The 26,378-nt window shown below is 37.1% G+C and overlaps 1 protein-coding gene across 4 annotated transcripts in view; it reads left to right on the forward strand.

Annotated features, from left to right (window-relative positions):
- The window catches only part of LOC145684331 (uncharacterized), an 88,449-nt gene that overhangs the window by 29,840 nt on the left and 32,231 nt on the right, over positions 1-26,378 (forward strand). For 2 of the 4 annotated variants that reach the window (XM_081756529.1, XM_081756533.1), the window contains one exon: positions 13,241-16,118. In XM_081756529.1, coding sequence (XP_081612655.1) covers positions 13,241-16,118 — 2,878 coding nt within the window. Of the gene's footprint in view, positions 1-13,240; positions 16,119-23,176; positions 23,211-26,378 lie in introns of all 4 variants that reach the window. The other 2 variants (XM_081756530.1, XM_081756532.1) reach the window with 2 other exon arrangements.

Raw genomic sequence — 26,378 nt, forward strand, 5'->3', positions numbered from 1 at the left:
AATTCCACGTATTGTACAAATAGAACGTATGTCGAAACCGTATGCAATCATCATAAACTGATAAGAAAACTCAATTCCTTTTAGGTATTTTATTAAATGAATTGTGAAAATTGTGTGTTAACATGAGTCATTTCATGATTATGTTTTATTGGTTCAAGTATTTCTTTTGGACTTCTCTCGGAATTATTGAGAAATGCTGTGAGCTTTTAGATTTTTGCAACCGTTATACATAGTAGTAGATGTATTTACTTACATCAAGATGGAATCGAAACTCTGAAGAGACATCTTTTTAGTGTTGTAATAAAAAATTCAGTTTAGGTTATGAGACGGGTCTGTTAATGTAGATCATTTGTAAATGTAGGTTGAAGTGTTCTTTAGTGTGTGTGTGTGTGTTTTCAAAGTAAACTTTAAAATGAGGTGAAGTGAAGTGTCTTATTGTGTCCTTGTCGTGAACTGGAGAATTAATGGAACTAGTAACTAAATATGAGACAGTCAGAATACTTGTTGAATGTCCACATTCGCAGTGTTAAATTACTGAATATACGACTTATTTTTTTTATAATCAACTATCCATAATGTTGATAATTTGAAAGAAATAAGGTAAATAAAAAAAAAAGATGCGAAAAACACAAATGTGATACAAACAACTTGTACTGTATCTTAACATATAATAATGAAAAGAAAGAAAGAAAACGTCCGTCATATTATTCTTACCTTAAAAGATAATAACTGACATTATTGTGCCTGAGTATTAAATTCTAATAAAATAATTTCGAAAGCTTCGTCTGTCAACTTCTTCAGTTCCTCGATGGGCGAAATATACTGAAATCCAAGAACTCAGCCCATTTGTCTTTATTAACTACATAACACATTTTATAATAAGAAATATAGATGATCCATGAACTAGTGATGATACTTGGTGCTTCAAGTACGACTCGCAAACAAAAGGCCAAAGTGCTACGTGGAAGTCCCCCAGGTCCTTCGAAATCGAAAAAAGTGCTTTTTCAAAAACTCGCATGAGAAGACAAGGTTGATTTGTTTTTACGATTCCAAAGGTAATATACTTCGGGAATTCATTCCACAGGGTCAAATTGTGAATGGTGAGTATTATCTGTGTGTTTTGGAGCGTTTGTGGAAGAGAATCGTTCGCGTAAGGCCCGAGTATCGAGCGCCAGGCGGTTGGTCGTTATTGCGCGACAATCGCACCATGTCATAGAACCGTCGCAGTTCCTGACATTTTGGCTAAAAAAACAAATGTGTGCTTCCACATCCTTCATATTTGCCTGATTTATCGCCATGTGAGCGTTTTCTATTCCCATAAATGAAATTGGTCATGAAAGGAACATTTTATGACAAGGGTCCAGTCTGCCGTGACTAGGGTTATTGAGGTGATTCCAAAAAAGGATAATAAAACTCTTTTCTAATATTGGTTGAATATGCCCGGCGGTGTATTAATGCGGAAAGGATGTATTTTGAATAAAAAGAACTACAGTTGGTGAAATAAGTAATTCGTTTTGTTTAATTTAAAACGATCCGTTATTTTTCTGACATATTGTGTATGTTTAGAGATTTAAGTTGTGTTGAAGGCACCACTTTGGAGCGACTGGTCAGGGTTTATGAAGTGGCAAATGGAGTACTTTCTTAGTTGATATACATCTTCTCTGTTTAATATTTTAATTTGGTGTATTAGTTGAGTATAACCTTTGCTAGTGGACCAACTATATTTCTTATGATGTGTGTTAAGTGGAAATGTAAGTTCTTGAATTTCGGTATATTAGTCAGCAAATGAAGAAAAGGGCCGGAGCGGGCTTTGAAAATACCTTATTCAGGCACTACAAATAAGGTCGGTTTCTTAGCATAGTTGGATTTGGGAAACAGTGTTCATTACTGATACAGCTTGAAACTTGATAAACATTTTGAATATTTATATTCGTTACAAATAAGTTTTGCCTTCTACACAAAATGCAATGGATGAGAAACGCATATGAATGATGATTTTCAAAAGAACATAGTGAGATGATGGAATAGAAAAACATAAAATCCCCAAGCACTTAGTTCGACCTGGTCTTGAATTCATAATAAATCTTCAGAGAAAACTCTTTACCACCACTGAGCCATGAGGGGATCCAAGAACTAGCCAAAATGAGGAAGAATATGCATGTACTATTAACGAGGAGACTTTGATTTACAAACCAGAATGATTTGAAATGTTTAGTTCAAAATTTCAATATAAATAGACTGACTCGTGCTGAAGTTAAAGATGGACGTAGTTAGTATAATTTAATATGGCAGTTAATTTGTGCTAGGATTCGTGAAGTAGTGCAATAGTGTTAAATCCTACACGCTAACAGTGGAATAGTGTTAATTGACCAACGCTGGACGAATATAAGTTTACAGAGAAAGCAAAGAAGAAGAGAGAGAGATTAAACGGTATGTCCGACCACTTGGAAGAATATTTTTTGTAAAATGTGATTATTGTTCGTGATGAAAGCATTGGAGATACTATGAATCACTTAGTAAGAAATTACTTAAGAAAGATACAAACGGAAAAGGTGTCTTGGGATTACATTTTTAGTGTCTTTTATGTAGTTCTTTAGTTATCAATATCACTAAAGTGGTATAATTGACACGAGTAAATTAGTTTATTTTATACATTCTTGGTAAAAATAAACTTACTTAGTTGAAGGTGAATAGGTATTTTCAAAGGAAATTTTTCTCATCGCACTGTAATTTTCTCCTTTGTGAAAAAAAAAAAAAAAAAAAAAAAAAAATAGAAAAAAGAAGAAAAAAGCATAACATACAGAAATATTTTGTAGTTTTCATTTTAATTTTCCCAAAACCTTAGTTACTGTTTATATGTTGCTGTGATGCATACTTTCAGAATAAAAGCAAAAAATCTTACATGACATGTTTTCATATATATTTCTTTGTAGCAAGTAAGATATATATATATATATATGTGTATGTATACGCGATTTGATTTTTTAAAGTGAAATATTTATAGTGTATACTGTATAATTACTTTTGTGGACATATGTTAACGCATTACCGATAAATACACTTTGTTACTCTGTTCCATTACTGACTCAAAGAATGATAATCATCATAAAAGTTGTATCAGAAAGAACTATTTATACAAGTAACTCATAAAGTTTGCTCTTGAGATAGAAATATGTTAAATTTTTCTTTTTCTCATTCGTTCCGCTCCTTTTTACATTTTTGAAAATCTTACGGAAATACAAGAATAATAGAATTTCTTTGTGTAAATAATGAATGCTTAGAAAATTGTGCTTACGAGGGAATTTCCAAAATTTTTAATCCTGGCACTAAAATATCACTGCACTAGTAACAAGCTGTTTATGGCGTATAGTGGAAGAAATAAGGTATCAGTTTCAGCTGTTTAGCTGCGCTAAGTTAGCATATTTTATGGTCATTCTGGGGGCGCGGTGGCTCAGTGGTAGAGCGTTTACCTCCGGTGCTTGGGGTCCCTGATTCGATCCCAGCTCGCGCCGTATGGACTTTATAGTGAACAAACATCGTGCTCGTGGGTTTTCTCGGGATTCTCCCGTTTCCTCCCACTTTCTTCATTCCACCATTTCATTCATTTCTCATCTTCACCGTCTCCTTTAGCCTAACCGGCATAAGCGTGGGATGTAAAACTTAAAGATTTCATTTTATTTTATTTTTATTGTCGTCTGTGCACGATTTATTATTACGGCTGTATGTTTTATTTTAATTATCTCTATGCTGTGTTTTACTCAATGTGTCTTTGTATCTTTATATTTTTATGCTTTCCAATCTTGTTTTTTATGCATGGCTTTTTATTATATATTACTATCTTTTGGAAATCGTAATTGGACACACTAATTTCTTTATACGGAACCTATTATTATTAGAAGTACAGGTCGCTGATTGTTTATTCAGGTAGTTTCCAATTGCTTCCTCATGACCTTGAATCAACACGATAAATTCTGTGAGCTGCTCCGTGGAGAAGCATACGCGACTCTGGCGTGGGAGACCCGGGTTCGGTTCCCGGCAGAAGCTCATGTAGTTCGGATTCCACTTAATTAGTAAGTCCCGTCTCATATAGCCTCGCTGTTGAAAAAAGGACGTGAAACTCAAAATCAACTCAACGATAAATTCTTTTTTTCAACTAGGAATTGAACCTGGGACCACATAATTACCATTCACCTTGCGGATTTGTTCAGGTGCATTATTGTTATTATTATTATTTGTTTTGTTTATTTATTCGTATTTAGTTTTGTAATTGTAGTTGGTTGTTGAATAATGTCCTTTACTGGTTGCTTACTCTGTGTTTGGTGGTGAGTCTGGTTAAGAGTTGCACGTTTGTGGTGACGTCAGCAAGAGCGGAAGGCGGGAAAGGAAGTGGGCAGAAAGAATTTGAATTCCTACGTAACTTATCCCAAGCTCGTTTACGGTTTTTAAACCTTTATTAAGTAAAAAAAAAAAAAAAAAATGTTTCTGTAATGAAACTTTTTTTTTTTTTACTTTGCATGAGTGTGTGGTCTATTAGTGATTTTTTTTCTTTTATTTTGTATCAAGCAAGTTCGCTTGACTAGGGGTGCATGCGCAGTTTGACTTGAAAGGAGATCAGAGTAAAACTGATACAGTAAGATGCTGCAGTGACAGAACTGTCTTTTACTTATTGTTTTGTTTTTAAACGACGATTTTTAGTTGACAGTGTCTATAATAGACTGTCTTTAAAGTTCTGAACGTTGGTCTAAAATTTAAAAAGTGTTTGACAAAATATTACCAAATTGCAAACGACATTTTTTACGCAAGACTTCTAAGTGCTTGCGTTTTACATAATTTTATCAACAAGTTTTTCTTGATTGTGAGTGGAGTGAAACCCACAGAGGTTTAACCTTTCCAAGCCTAATAAGGTAAGACGGTAACAAAGCAATGGGTGTGTCATGACGATAGCTTTTGTTTAGGCTTCGGATGATGGGAGGTAGCCATGTTATTTTCCGTGAGGTACAAGGGCCGTTAGTAGAAGTTTTGTGATATAACTACTGCCAGTTTGTTGTACGTTGTCTTAACTGAGAAGTTTGTATTTTTAAGAATATTTGTGTGTGTTGATGTACTAAAGTTTTAAATAATGGTTATTTTTACTGACCTCATTGTCTTACTCACAGTAAAAACGTTACGATTTGTAATTTACCAATTTAACTTCTTTCAGCTCAGTTCTTGCTTTCTGTGCCGGTAAATATGAAAACAATGGCTTAAGGTGTTCAGTGTCTGGTAGGGTACACCGCGATGTCATGGCAGTCTACAGAAAAACGCATGCCCTTGTACATAATTTGGACAACTATTTCGCTTCGTTTCTCTCTCTCTCTCTCTCTCTCTCTCGCTCGCTCGCTGCAGTGTTGAGTATTGTTTAAGCTCGGGAAATTGCAGAAATAATTATTTGTAGCATGTAACTTACTCTTGGGTTTATAGTTTTTTTTTTTTTTTTTTTTTATCTTTTATCAACAAGGTTTACGCGTTTACATTAAGAACTTTCACTGAATTGTACAAGGCAACTAAAGAAGTTCTTGCAGTTCTTAATCAGTGGTAAGGAAAGAACAATATAGTGAACGATACGTCCTTTAGGTTTTTGAAGTAATCTGCATCAGCATCCAACATCTTTTGCCAACTTTCCTGAGCTACACAACACCGTGGTGATAAAACTCGTCTGTCGTAGGTGCAAAGAAGTTCGTAAGTGCGTTCTGCAGGTCTCCCCTATTTGCGAAAGCTTTCCAACGGAGCTAGTTGTCGAGGGAATGAAACAGGTGGTAAACTGTTGGCGCAAGGTCCGGTTAATATGGTGCATGACAGCCAAATTGCTTAAAAGTCTCGTAGGTCCTCTTTGCTACATATTGCTTGACATTGTCGTGCAAGGACTGGACATTTTCTTTTCCGCAGGCAGATCTAACACATTCCCTGTTATATTTCAGTTTCTCATTCTGTTTGATGTATTGTCGCTTTTTTTCTGTTCTGTATGCTTTTGCTGATCCTGGTAAAGTCTCTTTTCTTCCCCGGGGCCGCGGTGGCTCAGTCGTAGAGCGTTCCTGTGGTGCATGGGGTCCCTGGTTCGATCCCAGCTCGCTGCAAGTGAGCTTTGTGGTGGACGAACACCCTGTGAGTGGGTTTCCTCGGGGTTCTCCCGTTACCTCCCACTTTCTTCATTCCACCATTTCATTCATTTCTCATCATCACCGTCCCCTTTAGCCTAACCAAGCGTGGGACGTAAAATTTAAATATTTCATTTCATTTTTTCCTTTCTTCCCCTCCTTAGGCGAAATTCAAACCAGGACTCAGCATTTCTTCAGATTCCGTTACAATCAATGGGTTCGGGTTTGATAGCCGTGAGCGAAGCCTAAATGGCACAATTTGATTTCTGTGATTTGGCCGAGACTTGATGTAATGTAGTTGTAGAATGTATTTGTGTAAATAGTTCTTGCTGATACAAATGTCTTGGTACGTAAAAAATGTCTGCAAACTACAAGATAATCCAATTTTCATGTGATTTTTTCCCCCAGGAAATACAGTGTATTTATCGAAGTGTGTTTTATTTTTCTTTTCTTGTTGTAAATCCGAGAAATGAGAATTTAGACAGTCATATTCAAAGATGGATAAGAAATTAGTTAGTAAATAGGGTATAGAACTTTGCAATTCGAAAGATTGAATCTTAGAAATGGACATATACAAACTTTGGATGGAGGTTAGTGAAATATTACACCATTATTGATGTATAGTCTACAAAAAAAATCTTTTTTCAGTGATTACAATCAGACTAGTCTCTTGATATGCTGAAAGAGAATACCGGATGTTTCGTAAGTCAGACTAAATAGTTGTATATAATGTTGAAAGCTGATTGCTGTACGCTCGTATGCAATAATAATGTTAGGAAAGGTAAAAATTAGTATTAAAATTGGGGTCTGAACCACTGTTTGTTCTAACGATTTAAATTATTAAAAGAATAATCAAATGAATATACAGAGGTTGTTCAGTCTACATTTGGCCAATTTCGACTTTCCTAAAAATTTAGAAGAATCCATGGCGCCAGGTCCATGAGTGCTCGATGTGTTTCCCTTGGTTCCTAACAATAGCCCGACAGCGTAATTTCCACTGTAATAGGCTTCTCTGAAGAACTGGGAGGGGAATCTTGTCCCATTCCCTTTGCACAGTTTTCCAAAGTCCTTCCACAGTTGTCACACGCCGTTTTCCCAAAGTCCGCTTCAGCAATCCAAATCCACAATAGTCCATAGGACTTGCATCTGAAAATTTAACAGGTACCTCATTGAAAGGTATCACCTGTATACACTTGTCTCCTCCATCTCCCTGTAGAATGCGAGGGACGATCGTGAGGTATGTGATGAGGCCTTGTCCATGTGAATGCGCACCAGATTGGCGTCATTTCCGCACATTGTTGGAATCTCATGCTCGTAGATGTGCCGCATGATCTGCTCCTGAAAATACTGCTAATTTATTTTGCAGTTCTTCGCCACCCTACGAATCTTCAGTTTACCTCGGTAACTAGCCAGTAACGACTATGAACCGTTTTGGGAAGGATTCTTTACAGACACGGACCCACCTTCTGCAGTTCTTGGCGCCTTTCTCTCGGTACATGATGGCTCTCGGTTTGCCGCAGTTGGAAAGGTAAATCCATGCTTCATCGAGCGTTACGACGTACATCCACCTTTGTTTTGCCAGATGCCGTTCGTACAGCTTCCGGGCGTTACACTTTCGTTCCTTTTGGTGTGCATCCGTGAGATGATGGCCGCGAGCTTTCATGACTTTTTCCAGCTTGAGTTGATGGTGTAACGTCCGGCTCACAGTCCCCAAAGACATGTCAAGACGATTAGCCATACACCTTTGTGTTGTCGGATTTTCTTGCATTGCCATTTTGCGAAGTTTCCTCTGCATGGTGGAGATGGCCTTGGTGCATTCCCGCTTCCTAAGCAACTTCGTTGGTGATCCAAATGGTGGAGCTTCCTTGTCCTTGTACTTTTTAATAACATTTTTATTCCACTTAAACTGGTATTGCAACCATTCTTCTTGCACTCTTTTCTAATGACAGAACCACTAAAGTGGTCGTCATAAAGAGCCGCAACATAGCCTTCCCAAAACCGGCTTAGTTTGGGCGGCATTTTGGTCACAGAGCGGAAACCCACATACTTGGAAACAAATTTAACAACACTCACAACAATGGTCGTCTTTCGTGTGTTATTGTCGTCCGCGCGGAAAAACAACTCCGTTCCAGGAAGCCACTGCACAACACTGCACGACGCCACGAGCTAGGTCGGGTGAGTCTATTCTGCCCGGGAGGGGAAAAAAACGAAATCGGCCAAACGTAGGCTGAACAATCTGTATATATATATATATATATATATATATATATATATATATATATATATATATAATATACAGTGTTTGGAATAAATTTGACACTTTTGGGTGATAGAAAAGACGGAATATTGACCTCAAAACAAATTATATTAAACTCTTGGGAATCGTACATCAGAAGGAGAACAAGAGAAAGCAAAATCACTCAGAAACAAAAGAAAAAGAAACCTTTGTTGGCACAGCTGCCTCAAAGCGGCTCCTGAATCCTGTTGAGCTGCGTCTTGGGGCTGCAGGCAGTGCAATTGGTGTGTGCTCCACCACGCCCCACACATAATAATCCATAGGATTTCAATCAGGGGAGCTAGGGGGGCAGATGTTGAGACTGGTGAAGTCGTACAAATTGTTACGCAACCACATCAGGGTGTTTCCAGCAGTATGAAAGAAGCGGAGTAACCGTGGCACTTGTGCATTTCACTTTGTATCGTTTTCACAGTGTTCAAGGAGCACTGAGCAGCTGTCGTGATTGCAGTGGAGTTATTTATTTATTTATTTGCATCTGTAACTGTCAAGAAGCGAGGGGTTGGCATTACGGAGCTCGTGAAGGAAACCTATACTTTTATGAAAAAATTCCACGATAGCTTTATTTCGCAAAAGTGTTAATTTCGAAACTCATATTGTAGTAAAATGGATGTCCGAACGAACATTTTCTAAAAGTCGTAAATCGAAGAATATTTTCCTTTTGCCACTTCAGTGGAAAACAAGAGGTTGTACCAAATACTATTTCTGGGTCAGTGCTGTGAAATAACTAGCAAGTGTATAATTTATGAACTCCCTATCCTAGAGCGTGAAACAACAAGAGGACAGAAGAGGAAGTAGTACTGCTAAAGTTCCATGTTTTTGCTCGTTACAATTTCCGACAGGTGAGCTTAGGGTCTCGCATTTCGAAAGCCCTTTGATGCGCTTTATTTCCATATGCAATGAAGGTACTAGTTAGCTTGTACAGTCTGCAGCAAAAAACCTGCAACATGAGCATATGAGTTTATTGTAAAACGACGAAGTCTTTTGCTCCAAAAAAATGTGTGCAGGGGAGGACGCCGAGGTTTGTCCTCGCGTGATTCGTGCCATCTAGACGTTTTGTTGATTCCCTGCGCTATTAGTGTAGTTTCACAATAAATTTACATGCTCATGTTGCAGGTTTTTTGCTGCGGACTGTACAATCGTCGTCAAAAGATTTTTTTTTTGTTTGTTTTTGTACAGACTGTACATGAATAATGGTGTATGCCACTAATCTGTATCCAGAATCCATATGTCAGTTTGCTGGGTTTAGACTTTCGAATCCAAAACACGGTTGTAATCCTATTTTAACAACTTATTTCTTCTTTAAATAAACTTTACTCACTTCCATGTTCTTTGTAGTAGCCAAATAATTGAATCGGGCATTGTTGAAAGGAGATAATGTGCCATTTAAATGTTATGAAATACGTGGTTCATTCAATATAATTTATTAAGCTGTAAAAAATTAATTTTTACGATACATTTGTAAATTGTACACACATATGTATAGTCATGTCCAAAATGATTGTCACGTGTCTGTAAATATGTTGTTGTAGGAATATAATTTGGTAACGATTTCGCCCGATATTTCTTATAATGTTACTATGTGTATAGTCGATAGAGACATGTATGTGGTAAGTTTCATGTGAAAAGAGGTGTAAATAAAAACAATATAACGAAAACAAACTTTTCTTGTCCATTTAGCAACATATTGCTATACCCATTCTAATTTCCGATTTATAAAGTTTCTCCTATGAAATTTACCACAAATATACATTTCCCGATTATACACATAGTAACAGTATTGAAAGTACCCTGCGATATCATTATCCAATTATATTCGCACAACAAGACAGTTATAGATATGCGACAATCATTTTTGACATGAGGGTACGTTGGTCCTTCTCCACCTGTCCACATAATCCTCATTGCGATTCAGGCATTTGTTTCACCGTTGCATCAATTTTTCTAAACCCTTTGGAGAAAATCAGAGCTCTGGCTATTTAGCATTCTCCTTACATTCCGCTTCACTTCTTCATCACCAATTGACTAGCATTTTCCTTACATTCCGCTTCACTTCATCACCAATTGACTAGCACTTTCCTTACATTCCGCTTCACTTCATCACCAATTGACTAGCACTTTCCTTACATTCCGCTTCACTTCATCACCAATTGACTAGCACTTTCCTTACATTCTGCTTCACTTCTTCATCACCAATTGACTAGCACTTTCCTTACATTCCACTTCACTTCATCACCAGTTGACAGGAGACCAGGTCGCTTATGTCGAACCTGAACTATACTTCAGGGAAACTCAATTCGACATAGGCAATCCAGTCTCCTCTTCTTGACGATACAAACACCGTGTGCGTGGGTTTACTCGGGGTTCTCCCGTTTCCTCCCACTTTCTTCATTCTATCATTTCATTCATTACTCATCATCACCGTCTCCTTTAACCTAACCGGCATAACCGCGGGACGTAAAACTCAAAGATTTCATTTCATTTTCTTCCTGACGATAACTCCCACCCTCCACTCAGCACGCAAACAAGACACAAAATTAGCGTGGGAACGGCTGTCCCACTCTCCATTCAGTCTCAGTGTAGCGCCGAGTTACTTTCATCTTTTTCCGTTGTTAAAGTCTGCATTGCAAGGTGAACGTTTCGAAACAGATGAAAACAAATGTCTGAATCTCCATGGGAATCATGTGAAGAGGCGAGGAAGGACCCACTTACACATGTATGTATCGTTTATAAATGCATCTTTAAAAAATAAATATTTTATAACTTAGGGAAACATATATTTATTGAATGACCCATGTGTACTTTTTTGTTTTTTTTAAATGAACGATTCAATTAAGTGGCTTCTAAACATTGCGAAAAGAAGCAGTACTATCCTTCATCAGTAGAACAGGGCTTCCGATCAAACATGTGATGGTGAATAAAGTTAATTTAAAGTAAATGTTTATAGGTAGTTTTAATTGTTGATTAGTTCATATGTGTCTTATCTTCGTATATACTGCATAGAACAAAGGAATTCCTCTTTTGGTTCGTGATAGTTATATTAAATTTTAAAAGTTATGAAATGGATTGCAAGTCTTCTGAGCATTTACAGACTATCTCGTGATAAAAAAGAAGAAAGAATTAGGTGATGCAACATGTGGAGATAATGAGATATTTTAGTTTAACCTCTCACGTTATGCTCTCTTCAGGCTAAAAGAGATAGTGCGATTATGGAAGAACCCCGTATGGTGAAATGAAGTTCTGGAACGTGTTGTCAAGTATACTCTTTGATCTAGGATCGAAGCAGGGACCATAATATATGATACTGTTATTAATATACATTTTCTCTCCCTCCATTTTCTTTTCTTGGAAAATAATACGTGTGTAATCGAAAACCTCATGGTAGAGACCTGCACGGGCCGGGCTTGGGCGGGCCGACTCTATTATTTCTTTGGGCCGGGCCGACACTGATTTCTCTTCAGGTCGGGCCGGGCTGGGGCCGATTGCTTATAATTCTTTAATAATTATTGACATTCGTTAAACGATAATTAGAATAAAGGCAAACGTTGAAGAAGTGTACCCGTGAAAAATATTGCAAAATGAAACTTCGAAAATTTATCGGGCCCGGGCCGGGCTTGGGCCAAGAATTTTAAAAAACTTGCCGGGCCGGGCTCGGGCCGAAAATCTCCAAAACTTTTCGAGCCGGGCCTACGTACATTCGGGCTGCATTGGGCTCGGGCCGAAAAATTCGGCCCGTGCAGGTCTCTACCTCATGGGAGCCGCGGTAGCTCAATGGTAGAGCGCTCACCTTTGGTGCGTGGAGTCAGTGGTTGGATCCTAGCTCTTCTAAGTGGGTATTATGGTCGACCAAACAACATGTACACTCATGTCCAAAATGATTGTCGCATATCTATCACTGTCTTGTTGTGGAATTATAATTTGATAATGATTTTGCAGGGTACTTTTAATACTGTTACTATATGTGTAATCGGGAAATGTATATTTGTGGTAAATTTCATACGAAAAGAATTATAAATACGAAAATTAGAACGAGTAAAACAAAATGTTGCTAAATGAACAAGAAAGTTTTATTTTCGTTTTATTGTTCTTACTTGTTTTGACATGAAATTTACTACATACATGTCTTTGCTGATTATACGCATCCTAACATAATAAGAAATACCGGGTGAATTCGTCAAATTATCAAATTATATTCCTACAGCAATATATTTATAGACATGCGACAGTTATTTTGGACATGAGTGTACATGGGTTTTCTCGGGATTTTCCCGTTTCCTCCCACTTTATTAATTCAGAATCTCGTTCATTATCCTCATCGTGTCCCAGGGACCGCGGTGGTTCAGTGAAAGAGCGTTCACCTCTGGTGCATGATGTGCTCGGTTCGATCCCAGCTCGCACCAAGTGAACTTTGTGGCGGACAAACACCGTGTACGTGGGTTTTGTCAGGGTTCTTTCATTTCCTCTCATCCTTCATTCCACCATTTCATCCATTTCTCATCATCACCGTCTCCTTTAGCCTAAGATTTCATTTAACTTTTTCATCGTCTCCCTTAACCTTGGAGCATAAGCGTGGGACGTTAAGCTAAAAGATTTTCTTTTCTTTTTTTTTTTTTTGTTTTTGTTTTGTTTGCTTGTAAGTATTCTTTGTTACGTTTTTCATATAGCCATACTAGGAGTTTCTTTGTTCTTTTGTTTGTAATAAGATATCCTATGAATGTTTTACTTTCTGTGTATAGGATTTTCTTTTGGTAGCTCGGGAATATTACAATTACTAGTGACAAGAATATTGAAATTTGACTTCTCTTCATTCCAGATAACAGTCATCATTCAAGTAGTGGATATTCTAGTGCCCAAACGTCCCCGCAGCAGGTACCTGTTACGAGTCCAAATTTCTCTTTCGATATTGCAGTTGATAAGGAAGTCGAACAGTATATGTCGAATACAGAAGTTCCTATGGGCAAAGTAACATCGGTGACGCAAGCGCATCTGGGTGTAATTCCAGCGACCCAGCCACCTGCAGGTGTTCAGTTCGGTAGTTTTCAGGCCGAGAAACCTAAATTTGATTGTGATGATTTAGACCTAGAAGATCTGCTAGAGAAAGAAATTAAAAAGTGTCGCGAAAATAATTTTCCAACTGATTTTGACTTAGAATTAGATGAACTGTTTCAAGATTGTACTAGTAATGAGTCGTCCGTGAAATCGTGTAACGATTTAGCTAGTATGAAAAAAGAGGCTGTTCCGAGTTCTGTTAGTCACAATGTATCCCAGACTGCAAATAGTGCACATGAGTTGATTAATCAATCAAGTGACGATGCTTTTAACGTGAAGGAGTCAGAAAATGTTTCAATTCCAAGTTCAATATCAGCTTTCAGTCCATACAAAGAAATGTTGAAATTGTCTAGTCCGCGTAAATGTCTTTTGAACACTGATAATCATAGTCTGTATAATGGCAGTGTTGACAGGGAGGCATTTGAATACTTGTTGTCGAGTGATAAAATCCTGAAACCTAATACTCTAGCACAATTTGGTGATGAACAAAATAAATCCATCAGTATCGATTCTGGCTGTGATATGCAATGTGAGAATACAAGTGTTGAGGAATTGTGTGATTTCGTACTACAAAATAATGTTACGAAAAGCCCTGAGGAAAATGGCTTTGTACAGAAAATGGACGAATCCGAAAGTGATAGTGCGTCAAGGGTAAATGTAGATAGTTTAAGTGACTCAGGTGTGGCTATGAGCACAAATTTGCAAAATCTTGAAGGTGAAAAAGGAAGTCAAATGATTTCCGATTCCCGAGTTAGTGGTGATATTGAAATGAAAAGTGTTGACTGTGATATGGACTTATCGTCAAGTTTTGTTGGCGAGAGTGACGTGGACTTCAAAGATACTTCCGAGCTGAATCGGAAGGCAACCGCTAAATCGGAGAGCGTGGAAGATAATCAAAAATTTAAGTTTGGCTGTCGAAATGATAATTCCAAGATTGATCTGGAAGTTACTCAGCCGGTTCCTGAATTAATGACTTCTCAAATTAAAGATACGTCAGTTGATCACGGAATAACAGAGGGTGTTAAGAAATTAGAGGAAAGCCGTACAGGTTCAGTAAACAATGCCGTACCTAGCAGTTTAGATCTTCAAGTGCCAGTATCAGATTCTAGTGTTTGTGCGCAGTTGGAATCGACAGTCGTAACAAGTAGCGATTTTTCTGTACATAGTAATCGATCAGAATTCGTTCGTGGAGAGAGCAAAGGTACTGAAAATGTGAGTTCGTCGTTGTCAGGTAACACCGAACAACCGCAACAGAGTAATAATGTCCAGCATACTAGAAGCGAATTTCGCTCCGATTTAGATCAGCTAGTACAAGGGAAGGAAGTCAAAATAATCGGCGATCGAAAATTTATTTTCCTGAAAGTAAGCGAAGGTAAAGGCGGGAAACTAGAAGTAGAGAATAAGTTACCCCTTGATGAACTAGTTGCTAAAGGTACCACGAAGTCGAGTGCAGTTGTAGTCAATGCCGCCGCCATGAAGCCCAGCAGATTTGAACAAAGCACAGGTACAGACCAAAGGACATCTAGTTCTCACGTAGCAGTTTCCAATTCCGGAGCTAATAACAGTAATAGCAAAAATACTACTTACTTAAAAGTAAGTAATCGCGAAAAATCTCACACATTTACTTTCTCGTCTCTGGAGGAAACGTTAAAATTTCTCACCGTGATAAAAGACAGAGAAGATTTAGTATTATCATGTGTTGAGTCGTCCAATGTACGTAATTACGGACAAAGTGCTACGGGCTCTGCTTCTGGAAGTGTAACAAACGTTGAATCAACATCAGAAAAGAATGGAAAATGTGTATCCAGTGGCGACTCTGGACAAACGTTTAAAGTAAACGTGGTACCAAATAATCAAACTAAGACTGTGCAGAACGGTTACTTACAAAACAATCCGTCTCAGGTAGTTAGATTCACTGGAGCGAACCAGTGTACACGTATTCAGAATTTACCTCAAAGTAACAACATAAACAGTAGTAGTAGTGCCTTTCGGGTTTCTGCACCACATCACCGCTCTGTACATCCTCCAATTTCATGTAATAATGTCAATAAGCCTATAAATGGTGTCTCTGGTCATGGTATAAAGAAAGAAACCGTTCCTATGAATGTTATGTTAGGTGGCTTTAACAGTTGTGATGTTCGTATTAGTACAGGGCAAACAAAAGTAGAGCAAGACAAACCGAATGTTTCTAATTCTAGTGAAAGTAGTAATATTTCAGTCCGAAAACCAGAACAGCCTTTAGTGAAGAAAGTAACGTGTAATACTAAAGATTGGAGTAATGTAAAAATGCTGAAAATAGGGGATAAAGTAATGAAGGTTCAGGGAGTTGCAAGTTTACCTTCTTCCAACAATCGTTTGGTGTTTGCATCACTTGTTAAAGACACACCAAAGCAAAGTAGTTCGAAAAATGATAGACCAGTTCCTGATAAAAGATTGAGTTTGTTCAGTGATGAAACAGAATCAGTTGATTCAGTGGACTCATCTAAGAGGAAAGCCGCTGCTCAGAAAAGTGCTGCTGCTCCAAGCAAAGTAATCCAGAAGACGAGGAAGCAGGTATTTCGGAATGATGTCGAAACAAAATTGGCTCTTTTGGATATGGTGTCGACTCACTTCGCCCCTGAAGCGTCAAAGATGAATCAAAGGTAAATTATTAGCTTTCAGACCTCTTTCCTGCTTTAATATATAGGCCTATATATATACTAGTTTGTCATTATGGTCAAAGACATTTGGTATTTACAGTTAAACTGCGATGTTAGGGCACGAACACACTCAACAGGCTACTTGAAACCATTCTTATATCCACTACTTGTAAGCGTTTACACAGGGCCAGGTTAGAAAGTTTGCAACAAGCACACTTTACGATAGTTTTCTGTAAGGATGATCTATTTGTAATCAAAAGTGCCAAAATGAAACATAATTTGTTTAGAATGAATAAAAGTGTTTGAACTTAGTCGTTTCCCTAGCTTCGTCTTCAGATTTTCCTATGTTTTCGCTGTTACCGTAAAATTTATTTTCTTGACGCCTAACTTGATTGGTATTATTCCTTCAGGTAGTTGTATGTTTGAAGCAGAATTGTATGTTTGAAGCAGAATTCTTGACAGCGTTCCCAAGAACATACAAGAAAAATAGTTATAAAAAAGTAATGGAAATAACCCATGTATTGCAACAGGTTATGTTTGTGGGTTAGTAACATTGAATATTGGTGAACTGTGACTTTGCGTTACTGCTGTATTGGGTTTGAAAGTGAATGGTACGGGTTCATGAATGCAATAGTGGTAGTATTTGAAAACTTCGAAAAAAAACTGGTTTGGTTTTCTATCAGAAACTTGTTTTAAAACTGGTTCGTTTTCTGTAGAAAACGGTTTCGGTAGATAGAACCGAATTTTTTCTACAAACCGGGTTTTATATAATTAATATTTTGGTCCGAAGAAAAATAAAAAACAAATTGAGCCGCCCTAGAATTTATAATCGTAATAAACATTTTTATTCTAGCAGATCCAGATGGCGTTTTACTGAAATAGGATTCTCATTACATTTATGCTTAGAGAAATATATTTTGTTCAGTTGATGAGGCAGCAGTAGCACTTTTAAATTATTTTCAGTTCTTTTGTAAATTGTATGTTTGACTCATTCCATGCTTCACAAGTTAAACATAAAGTCTTAGGAAATATTTCTGGAAGCCCCAATAGTAGACATTTTACTGAAATGGATCAGATCACATTTTCATTTTATTTATGAGATTTTTTTTGGAATGAGATAAACATACTCCATGCTTCATATATTAATAAAAGGAAGAAACAACGGATTTAAAATCATGTTTACACATCAAATCCTCTGTAGGTGCGAATTCAATAACATACAAAGAGTGAAAAGTGATTGACTGGACTGGAACTCGAACGGGGACCCAAAGTCATTATACTTCGTGCTTCATTTATACATTTATGTGTCGTATCATGTGGAGTAAGAAGGTTTTAGCTTTCCGTGGACCCCACTCTCGAACGGCGGAGTACTTAAGTTGGGGCAGTTACGGTATTGTTCCTACCGTTAAACATGCCGGCGACTGTGTTCTGGTGCCGATTTCATAGTATTGTTGGTTTACTATTACTCTTCAAGAAATGACATTTTAGGTGATCATTCGTATCCAGTGAGAAACGATACAGATGTTCCCTAACAATAACACGCTCTTCTAAGTTGACACTGTGTGTGGCTTGGCGTAGCGTAGTCGCTAACACTCGTCTTTGGTGTGAGCGGTCCCGGGTTCGATTCCAGGTGGGGACACTCGGTTGAAAAAGTGTAAAAGTTATTTCCGGCCAGCCATCCTGAGTGAACATTTCTTCATTCACACCAGGCAAATGCCGGGATTGTACCTAACATAGGTCTCAAGCCACTTCCTTTCCTCGGATAGTGTGATCGCCGAAGGATGTCATCCCTCATGCGTGACGCTCTAACATGGCAATAGATACCGGAAGCCCAGAAATCTAATTCATAAATCCCAGAAGTGTAATTCTAAATTGACAGTGTGAAACTACCAATATCTGGGATAGGCAGAAACCAGTTTCTGCTTTCTTCAACTTGTTTGGTTTCCACCGAAACCGTTTTCTCCTGAAAAGTTCCGGGTTTTTACACTGAAATCAGTGTGATTTTTCGTTTTTGTAGCGCTTATTTTCAAACAAATTAACGAAGAAGCAGAAAGTTTTTTTTTTAGTATAGAAAACCTGAACTAGTTTTTGATACAAAACCGGACCGGGATTTTGGATACTAAAACTCGGTTTCATAAAAAACTGAATCGAGAAAAAAAACTTTGTATAGTGTTGAAAACCGGTTTCGGTAATCAGTTTCTCTAAAAACCTAAAAAATCTTTTTTTGCCCACCACTATTAATACACAGTCATTCGTGTTCGGGCGTTATTTAAGGAAAAACGGAATGATCGTTAATAACTTTTATGGCTGACTAATCTCCATTGTGAACATTTTTGAATATCTAAGGCCAGTTTTAAAGTAGCGAGTCTAGCACAGATTTCCATTATTCGTAGACATAGTGAATTATATGCCCGAATTTCGCAATAAATATAATCAGTACTGCAGACTGATGGTGGTTCAACACTGTATTAGTAAGATAAATTGCAGTTCCTTCAAGTTTTCCATTATTTTGGTAACTGTCATATAACAAAGGAATCCCGAAGCGGGACTGAAAAACTGGAAAAATAAAGAAAACCTAATCACACACTAGAAAAAGTTACTCAGATAGGCACTCAGTAAACCTTTCATCAGGTAGTTGGGAAAGAAAAGGAGAAAAATATAGCAGAAAGGCAGCTGTAAACTGTCAAAAAAAAAAAAAAAGGTTCATTTCTTGTATTTCTTAAAATATATACCTAATTCAGACGAAGACGTTTAAGTTTTTACCCATTTTCTTAGTAGCTTGTTTTGACAATGTTTCAGATATTAAGGGACAACTTTTTATTGCCAGCACAATCCACTAGCAAAGTGAGTAAAAATCTTTAAAAGTCTGTATCTCAGAATTTTATATATATAGTGTTGATTCTCTCCTACGAATTTCTGTCGGCCCTGGCAACCAACTGTAAGTGTGTTCGTACTCTAATACCTCATATAAGGGTTAGAGCCTGTCTATCTCATCTATGCCCTCGGAAAGTATGTGAACTATACTTCGGCCCCACCTTCGCCAAACCTCTGACGGAGGAAATTCTCCCTTTGCTTACGGAAAAGAAGTGAATGACGTCAGCTGTGTTGCCAATTTGTCATTCAATCGCTTGGTCTTGACGAGTGAAGATCGTAGGCTACTTAGAGTGGCTAACAAGATAGAGGACAGCGAAGTCCGTGAAATAATTCATTGTGGCAACGGTTCCGCATCTAACAATTCAAAGATCTCGGCCGCAACAACTTCTTCCTCCTCTTTTGAGGGTGGTACGGGAAAGCACACACCGACTGCAGCGCCAGAAGGGGCACAGATCAAATAGAAAGGCTCTAAACATTTGAGAACTATTAAACATCATCCCATTAAAATGTATCGAATCTGCGTGACACAGTACAAATAGGATGAAGAGGGCAAGGGTAACTTTGAAATTTCAACTGGGAATCCGTATTTTTAAATTGTATATTCTATGGCAAATACTATGTAACTTTTGTATGAAATACGATATATTATCTCGAGTAATCTAAAAACGGCGTCCATGGACAACAGAGCATTATTCTTCGGATCAAAATAAAGCGAAAATGCTATATAAATGATATACTCTCCGTCGACTCTTTTAATCGCTATGGGGAATCAAAAATTTCACTATGTGGCAACGTCGTAGATTAACTTGGAACCATTAGAATTGTTTTACGAATCCATCAAGCACGTATATCGATTGTTATGCAAATAAGTGGTGTTAGGTCAACGTCTGTCGACTTTAACTGCCATTTGCAAAGAATCGATGTAACTATTTGATAGTTTCGTACATCTACTTTATGGTTCTTTATCTGCGACGTTGCCATATAATGCAGGTCGCGTCCCCAAACGAGGACCCAAAACTTACACAATTGTGTATATATATATATATATATATATATATATATATATATATATATATATATATCGCTTTATTTTGACTTGTAGAATAATGCTCTGTAGTCCGTGGACGCCATTTATTTCTAGAATATCCGATATATATGTTATATATCTAACAGGGAATGTTAATGCTAATTTTGTGACTTACAACATTTTTATAAAAATATTCTTGGCAAAAATAATTATAAAATAATGTATGGAAAATACTTTTTGATTACGAAATGCTAAATATGAAGATTAAATTATGATATTTTATTAATGCTATTATGTTTTTTCCTTATCTTTTCATTTTAAAAGGTGATAGGCGAATTCGCGTATGGATCAGTTTTTTAATGATATTCTGATTTTGAATTTTTGTATATTTGTGCAGATATCGACGAAGATTACATTAAGTGCGTTTTTTGTTGATAGTATTAGAGAAATCGTCATATCACGGTACCGGCAACATAAATTGGATGGTTTGCGGTTTAGATCGTCTCGCCGGCCATACTGACAAGGTTTTTCGTTTTTATTATTATTGCCAGGTGAATCTCGGAATTGTATTTTTAACGCTTGAAACTTCCGCATTTTTCTGTATGTTGTAATGATTTGGTTTAAACATTACACAGCGCTCAATACTAAGCGCCGCACAAGTATCTCGTTTTCATGGTTCGTGAACGGCTTTTCATTTGTTTAGAAATGTCTTTGTGTCAGTTGTAAATGATTATGAAATTTCGGAATTGTGCAGATTTTGAAGTTTGGGTGTATTCACTTTGTATAGCCCAGATCCGATCCCACTGTTAGAAAACTGTACCCCTCTTATAGTTGTAAGTTAGGTACTCTTTGTCCAGTATTTCTGGAGTGTTGATGACTACAATCTTGATTCGGTTATCAAAAATGCAGTAACATGTCTTGTAAACTTAACAAATACCCATGTTGAATAGTTCTTTTTGGGCAAATCTTCGCATGTTTCAAATCTAAAGCGACTTAACACCACGGAAAATAAATTAGTTTTCACTCAGTGTTGGAAGGGAGACAGGACTGTAATTTCACTAAACGTAGCTTTTGATATAAAAATTACGATAAACGTACGTTTTTCTTCAAGTTCAGGTTCTTTTTAACCTGGGATAACGTCACAAATCTGTAGTAACGATTATAACACATTCTTCTTTCGTGCAATCTTTTTTTTTTTCCGTTTCTAAAACATTTATAAAGAATTAATTAAAATGAATATCTCATCATGTTAGTGCGAATAGTTACGTGGATGCTTATTACGGTAAAGCCCCAGTTATCCGCGGAATTTGGTGACATGGGCACCGCGGATAGCGAAAATCGCGGATAACCCGAAAAAAAAAGACTAAAAATGAGGTGCAAACACGAAATATATATATATATATATCAGCATAAAATCTGGACCAGAGTGACCTGACAGAATGGATCAATACACTCGCCTGGTCGGGTCGTCAAGGTCAGTAATCAGAGAATGTGAAAGCCATGGCCAAAACAAAAGAGCAAGAGCCTGCGACTTATCCACGCAGGCCGCCGAGAAGTCCTATAGGATTACGATAGACAAGAAACTTGTCAGTAAACCTTCGTTCTGTAGGGCTTTTATTTATTTATGTATTTATTCGTAATTAACCCTCCAGTGGTCGCCCGTGGACTTTCACTCCGCGGTAAACAATGAATGTAATTTACTACCACGCAAATCACTCTTTTCATTTTCCGCATTTCAGTAATCGTTCGACATGTGCAGTTGCATTTCGAAATGTGCACAATTGTTGGAAATATTGATTTTTGAAATGCAATGTAGTTTTATGGTTTAGAACATACAGTACTTATTTGCATGTGGACTATCAATCCGCAGCGACTGTGTATGAAAAATAACAGGGGCACTGCAACAGAATAAAAAAACAAAAAAGAAAATTGCTGCACTCGCGAATTGTCAGGGCTTTTACTGTATATAGCAGCGTTTCCCAACCCTTTTCATCTTGCGGCATACTACGGGTGTTACTTGGATTCTCGCGGCACACTTATAGATATTATTTGTAAATATAAAACACAGTGGTATTTTTTCTGTGATTATTGATCTCCTTCTCACAGAGAAGAAAGCTTGATCACTGGTTTTTCCCCGTGGTAAATCATTATGCTTATTTTTCATTCAAATTTAAAAATAGAAAACAATTGCAATGAAATATTGGACTCAGGTTTTTAAAAATACGCTTTCCTTTTGTATCCAACCAACCTTTTACTAAGAAGGAAGATCACTAAATAACGAACGAACAAACAAATAAATCTCTTTTACTTTTAAAACACAAATGTAGGTAATTTGTCGAAAGGATTGAATGATTAAATTTTCAAGTTATAAAATAGTCTGCAACAATAAAGAAGCAATAATGGTCATAACAATGATAACAAATACATTTTCAACAGAGCAGTAACACGGTATGTAACTTAAAATTGTAGACTCACAGTAGAGGTTCATAATAATGTGAAATACAAATATACATTTTCCCCTACGTTTTGCAATTTAATTGCTATAAAATTAATAATTTTGTTTCGATTCCTCGCGGCACACCAGCGGCCCATTCACGGCACACCAGTGTGCCGCGGCACACCGGTTGGGAAACGCTGGTATATAGTCTCTGTCAGATTCCGAAAATTTATTCACATCTTTATTCTTATTATTCCCTGCATAATATGAATTTGTAACAGTTACATTCAGAAATTCGCTAATAAATAAATAAATAATTGTAATATTTACAAATACTTTCCGTGTTCGTAAAAGACAGTGTCAGGACAGTATTATAAGACCAAGAATTCTGGTTACCTACGTCCGTTTTCATGTGGTGCATTTATTTTTCTTTGGTTTTGAGACAGTGAAACGATCAGATAAGAAGCACCGTGCCAGATATGATGAAAGGAAAACGAAATGAACGGTTCTGAGATTTGAACCCGGGTACATCGTTCACAAAATTGCATATGAATCGATTACAATGTAGGCTAACAGCCACTTGATAAATGCAGTTTACGATAACGTTTCTAACCACTGCGAGCGCAAACTTAAGTTATCTTTACCGGTATCTGCACATGTAAATGCTTACGAAAAGTAGTTCGCAATCTAGTTATTGATTTTGTTTGTTTGCTTTACTTACAGCTTCGCACGAATTAGGAATGGTGGTAAGTACGAGGTACACATTACCCTCCATTCTCGTAAGGTGTAGACTAAAGAACAACTTTACAGACTTCTGGGTATTTTCTGTCAACATATTCTTATTCTTACAAGAAATATTCCTAAATGGCAATAATGCTATTGCTTTATTCTGACTTCTTGATAGTGGCTAACAATGACGGTTAACGATACAATTTTCAACGAACTTAAAAAGTTCGTTATGCTGAATTCTCTGTCTGTGTCTGTCTGTCTGTCTGTGTCTGTTATTTGCTATTTTTTTCAATTTTGAGCCTTCCATTCGGTAGAGCATCAAAACTACCTGAGAAAGTGATGGAATTTTTCGCTTCACTCTTAGCATTCTCGAGATATTGGCCAACAATGGACAATTTCTGGAGATTTAAGGAGCCATATCTCGGGAACCGTAAGTTATAGATGATATTGGTGTTGATCAATACCAAAGAGGATGGGGAACAATTTGGTACCAACTGGTGACCGGTAGCCACCTGTTTGGCCAGTGGCCACCGGTTACTATTGGTAGTAAACTCTTTGCCATCGTCTTAGGTATTGATCGACACCAATATTCTCTCTCAATGACTTACCGTTTCCGAGATATTAACCAAAAAAATAGTTTCGATTTCGCGAGATTTAAGAATGCATATCTCAGGAACCGTAAGTCATAGAAAGATGATATTTTGCGAGAAACAGAAGAAAGTGCGGATAAGAAGATTTACATGTAGGAATAATCACTCTTATCCTTCCCGCACCATCTCTTCATTCTTTTTAAGTTTGTTCTGGCAATGCTCTTGAAGCATTATCTACTGGTTTCCACTCGGCTGAAGCTTGGCGACACATTCTTAGTGCAAAATACGTTTAAAATTTAACATACAGCTGGATCTCAAGTAATTTTCTAAATAGTGTTCTGATTCGAAGAGTTTGATAGGAGTTAACAATGTCTATATCAGAACAAGAATTTTAGGAATGATAAAAAAAAAAAAAAAATAATAATAAAATAAATAAATAAATCAAAAGATTGCGATCTTGCCCAGTAATTATTAGGTTTTGGATCAGGAGCCACTAAATTTTTGAAGAGCACCTAAATCAAGCTTTCGTATTTTCTGCGGAATAAGCACATCATACCAAGTTAAGTGATAGCTTGGGTTGGGCTACACCATATGTAGCTCTCTCCAGATATAAGGCCTACAAGAAAAATTGACTGAAATACATTGGAATCTTTTGATCCAAAAATAAAGAAAAAATTGAAAGGTATATATTCCAATCACATGAACTTACTCATTCTCAACCGTAGGGCCGCGGTGGCTCAGTAGTAGAGCATTCACCTCTGGTGCTTTGGGTCCTTGTTTCGATCTCAGCTCGTGCCAAGTGAACTTTGTGGTGGACAAACACCGTGTGCGTGGGTTTCCTCGGGGTTCTCATCCCATTTCCTCTCACTTTATTCATTCCACTATTTTTATTCCTTCATTTCTCATAATCACAGTCTCCTTAAGCCTTGTCGTCATAAACGTGGGACGTAAAACTCAAAGATTTAATTTCATTCTCAACCGTGAAGAGGGGACAGAGTGACCCACTGATAGGGCACTCACCTCTGGTGCGGAAGATTCCCACTGATTTGATACCCGGCTACACGAGTTTGTGATGGACACCATTGTGTTAGTGGGATTTCTCCTACATTATCATTCCACCAATCAATAATCATTCAATTCCATTAACCATCCGTCTCCTTTCGTTGTATGAGCATAACCGTAAGATATAAACCAACAAATTTCATTTTTAACCGTGAAAGGAAGTCAAACTTGTCAATAAATCGCCTTTTTAAAAAAAAAATATAAAAAGAATGCCCATAATTCATTTTAAAAAGAACTGTCTTTGAGTAGGGAAGTGTTATGAAACTCCTCTCTACGATCCGAAATTTTTTTCCGATTCGTTGAGCATCCGAACAGTGTGTATATGGTCGAATACACATTCAAATTATTTTTTTTTTTTCTTTGTTTTGCATGCGTATCAGTGGTGCGTTTCGTCCGTATTTAATTTTCAGTAGGACAACATATTGTTTACAATGTTGTCTATGACATCTTAAAGTAATGAGAGATCTACTGGAGATTAAGAGGAATTCAATTTTTTTTTAAAAGCTGGAAGTAATTGGCGATAGTAGATAACCACACATCAGCCAGTAGATCTTAACATATATGGCGGTATTCAACCTTTCATGAGCCAATCTAAGCATATAAAACGTTACGAGAGTAACATTTACGTAATTATTTTTCACAATAATTGAGGTAATAGCTACAATTACGATTTTAAAAAGACATTTCGTGTGTTATTTTCAGCCGAGAAATAAGTCATTATTTTCTGTGACTTTAGTCATTTGCCACTTTTATTTATTTAAAGATCAGTTGCACTATACTCTACGTTTTAACGCTGCAGCTATCCGTTTCTGTACAGGCCAAGATTTACTGCCGTTTTCTCGTTTTTATTTCTTTTACCATCTATCAGGTCGCGCGGAACAGAGCTTCTTTTGACTGTAATTAGTTTCTTCTTTGTAAAATCACTATCAGAATTGTTCTTCAATTTCCAACATCCTTGTATTTGTTTTCTGCACTACCTACCCGAAATATTTGCACCAGGGTGTCTATCGGTCACGAAAGTCATGAAATCAGAAAACGGTCATGAAAGTCAAGAAATTTAGCTTTTGGGTCACGATATTTTTTTTTATCTATACAAATATAAGTATAGACTGGAAAATTTTGTTCTATAAAACGTCAAAATTCACCACCAAAAGTATGTATGGTCGGCTTTAGACGCTGCCAAATCACAAGCAAAGCACGCTTCTGTCACATGCATGAAAATAAGGCCTAATTCGCATCCAAATTTTCTGTTGTGAGAATGTGAAATTTTATTGTTTGGTAAAGAAAAAGTCACGAAATTTCATTTTGGAATTATAGTAGACACCCTGTGCACTCTTTTTTCCACATCCATATTTCGAAAGTCTCTTGTCAGTTTTTATTGCCTTTTCGTAATACTCAGTACTCTTAACGAAGCATTTAAAATTTTAAAAAAATATATTTTTAGTGGTCTCGTGTAACGTAGTTGTTGACACTTTCACCTTTGCTAATGATTCCGGGTTCGATTCCTGGTGGAGACCCGGTCGTAAAGTTGTAGCAGCTTTTTA

Source organism: Thermobia domestica, chromosome 4 (assembly GCF_964235325.1).
Source record: "Thermobia domestica chromosome 4, izTheDome1.hap1.1, whole genome shotgun sequence".
In the NCBI taxonomy this organism is placed as follows: Eukaryota; Metazoa; Arthropoda; class Insecta; order Zygentoma; family Lepismatidae; genus Thermobia; species Thermobia domestica.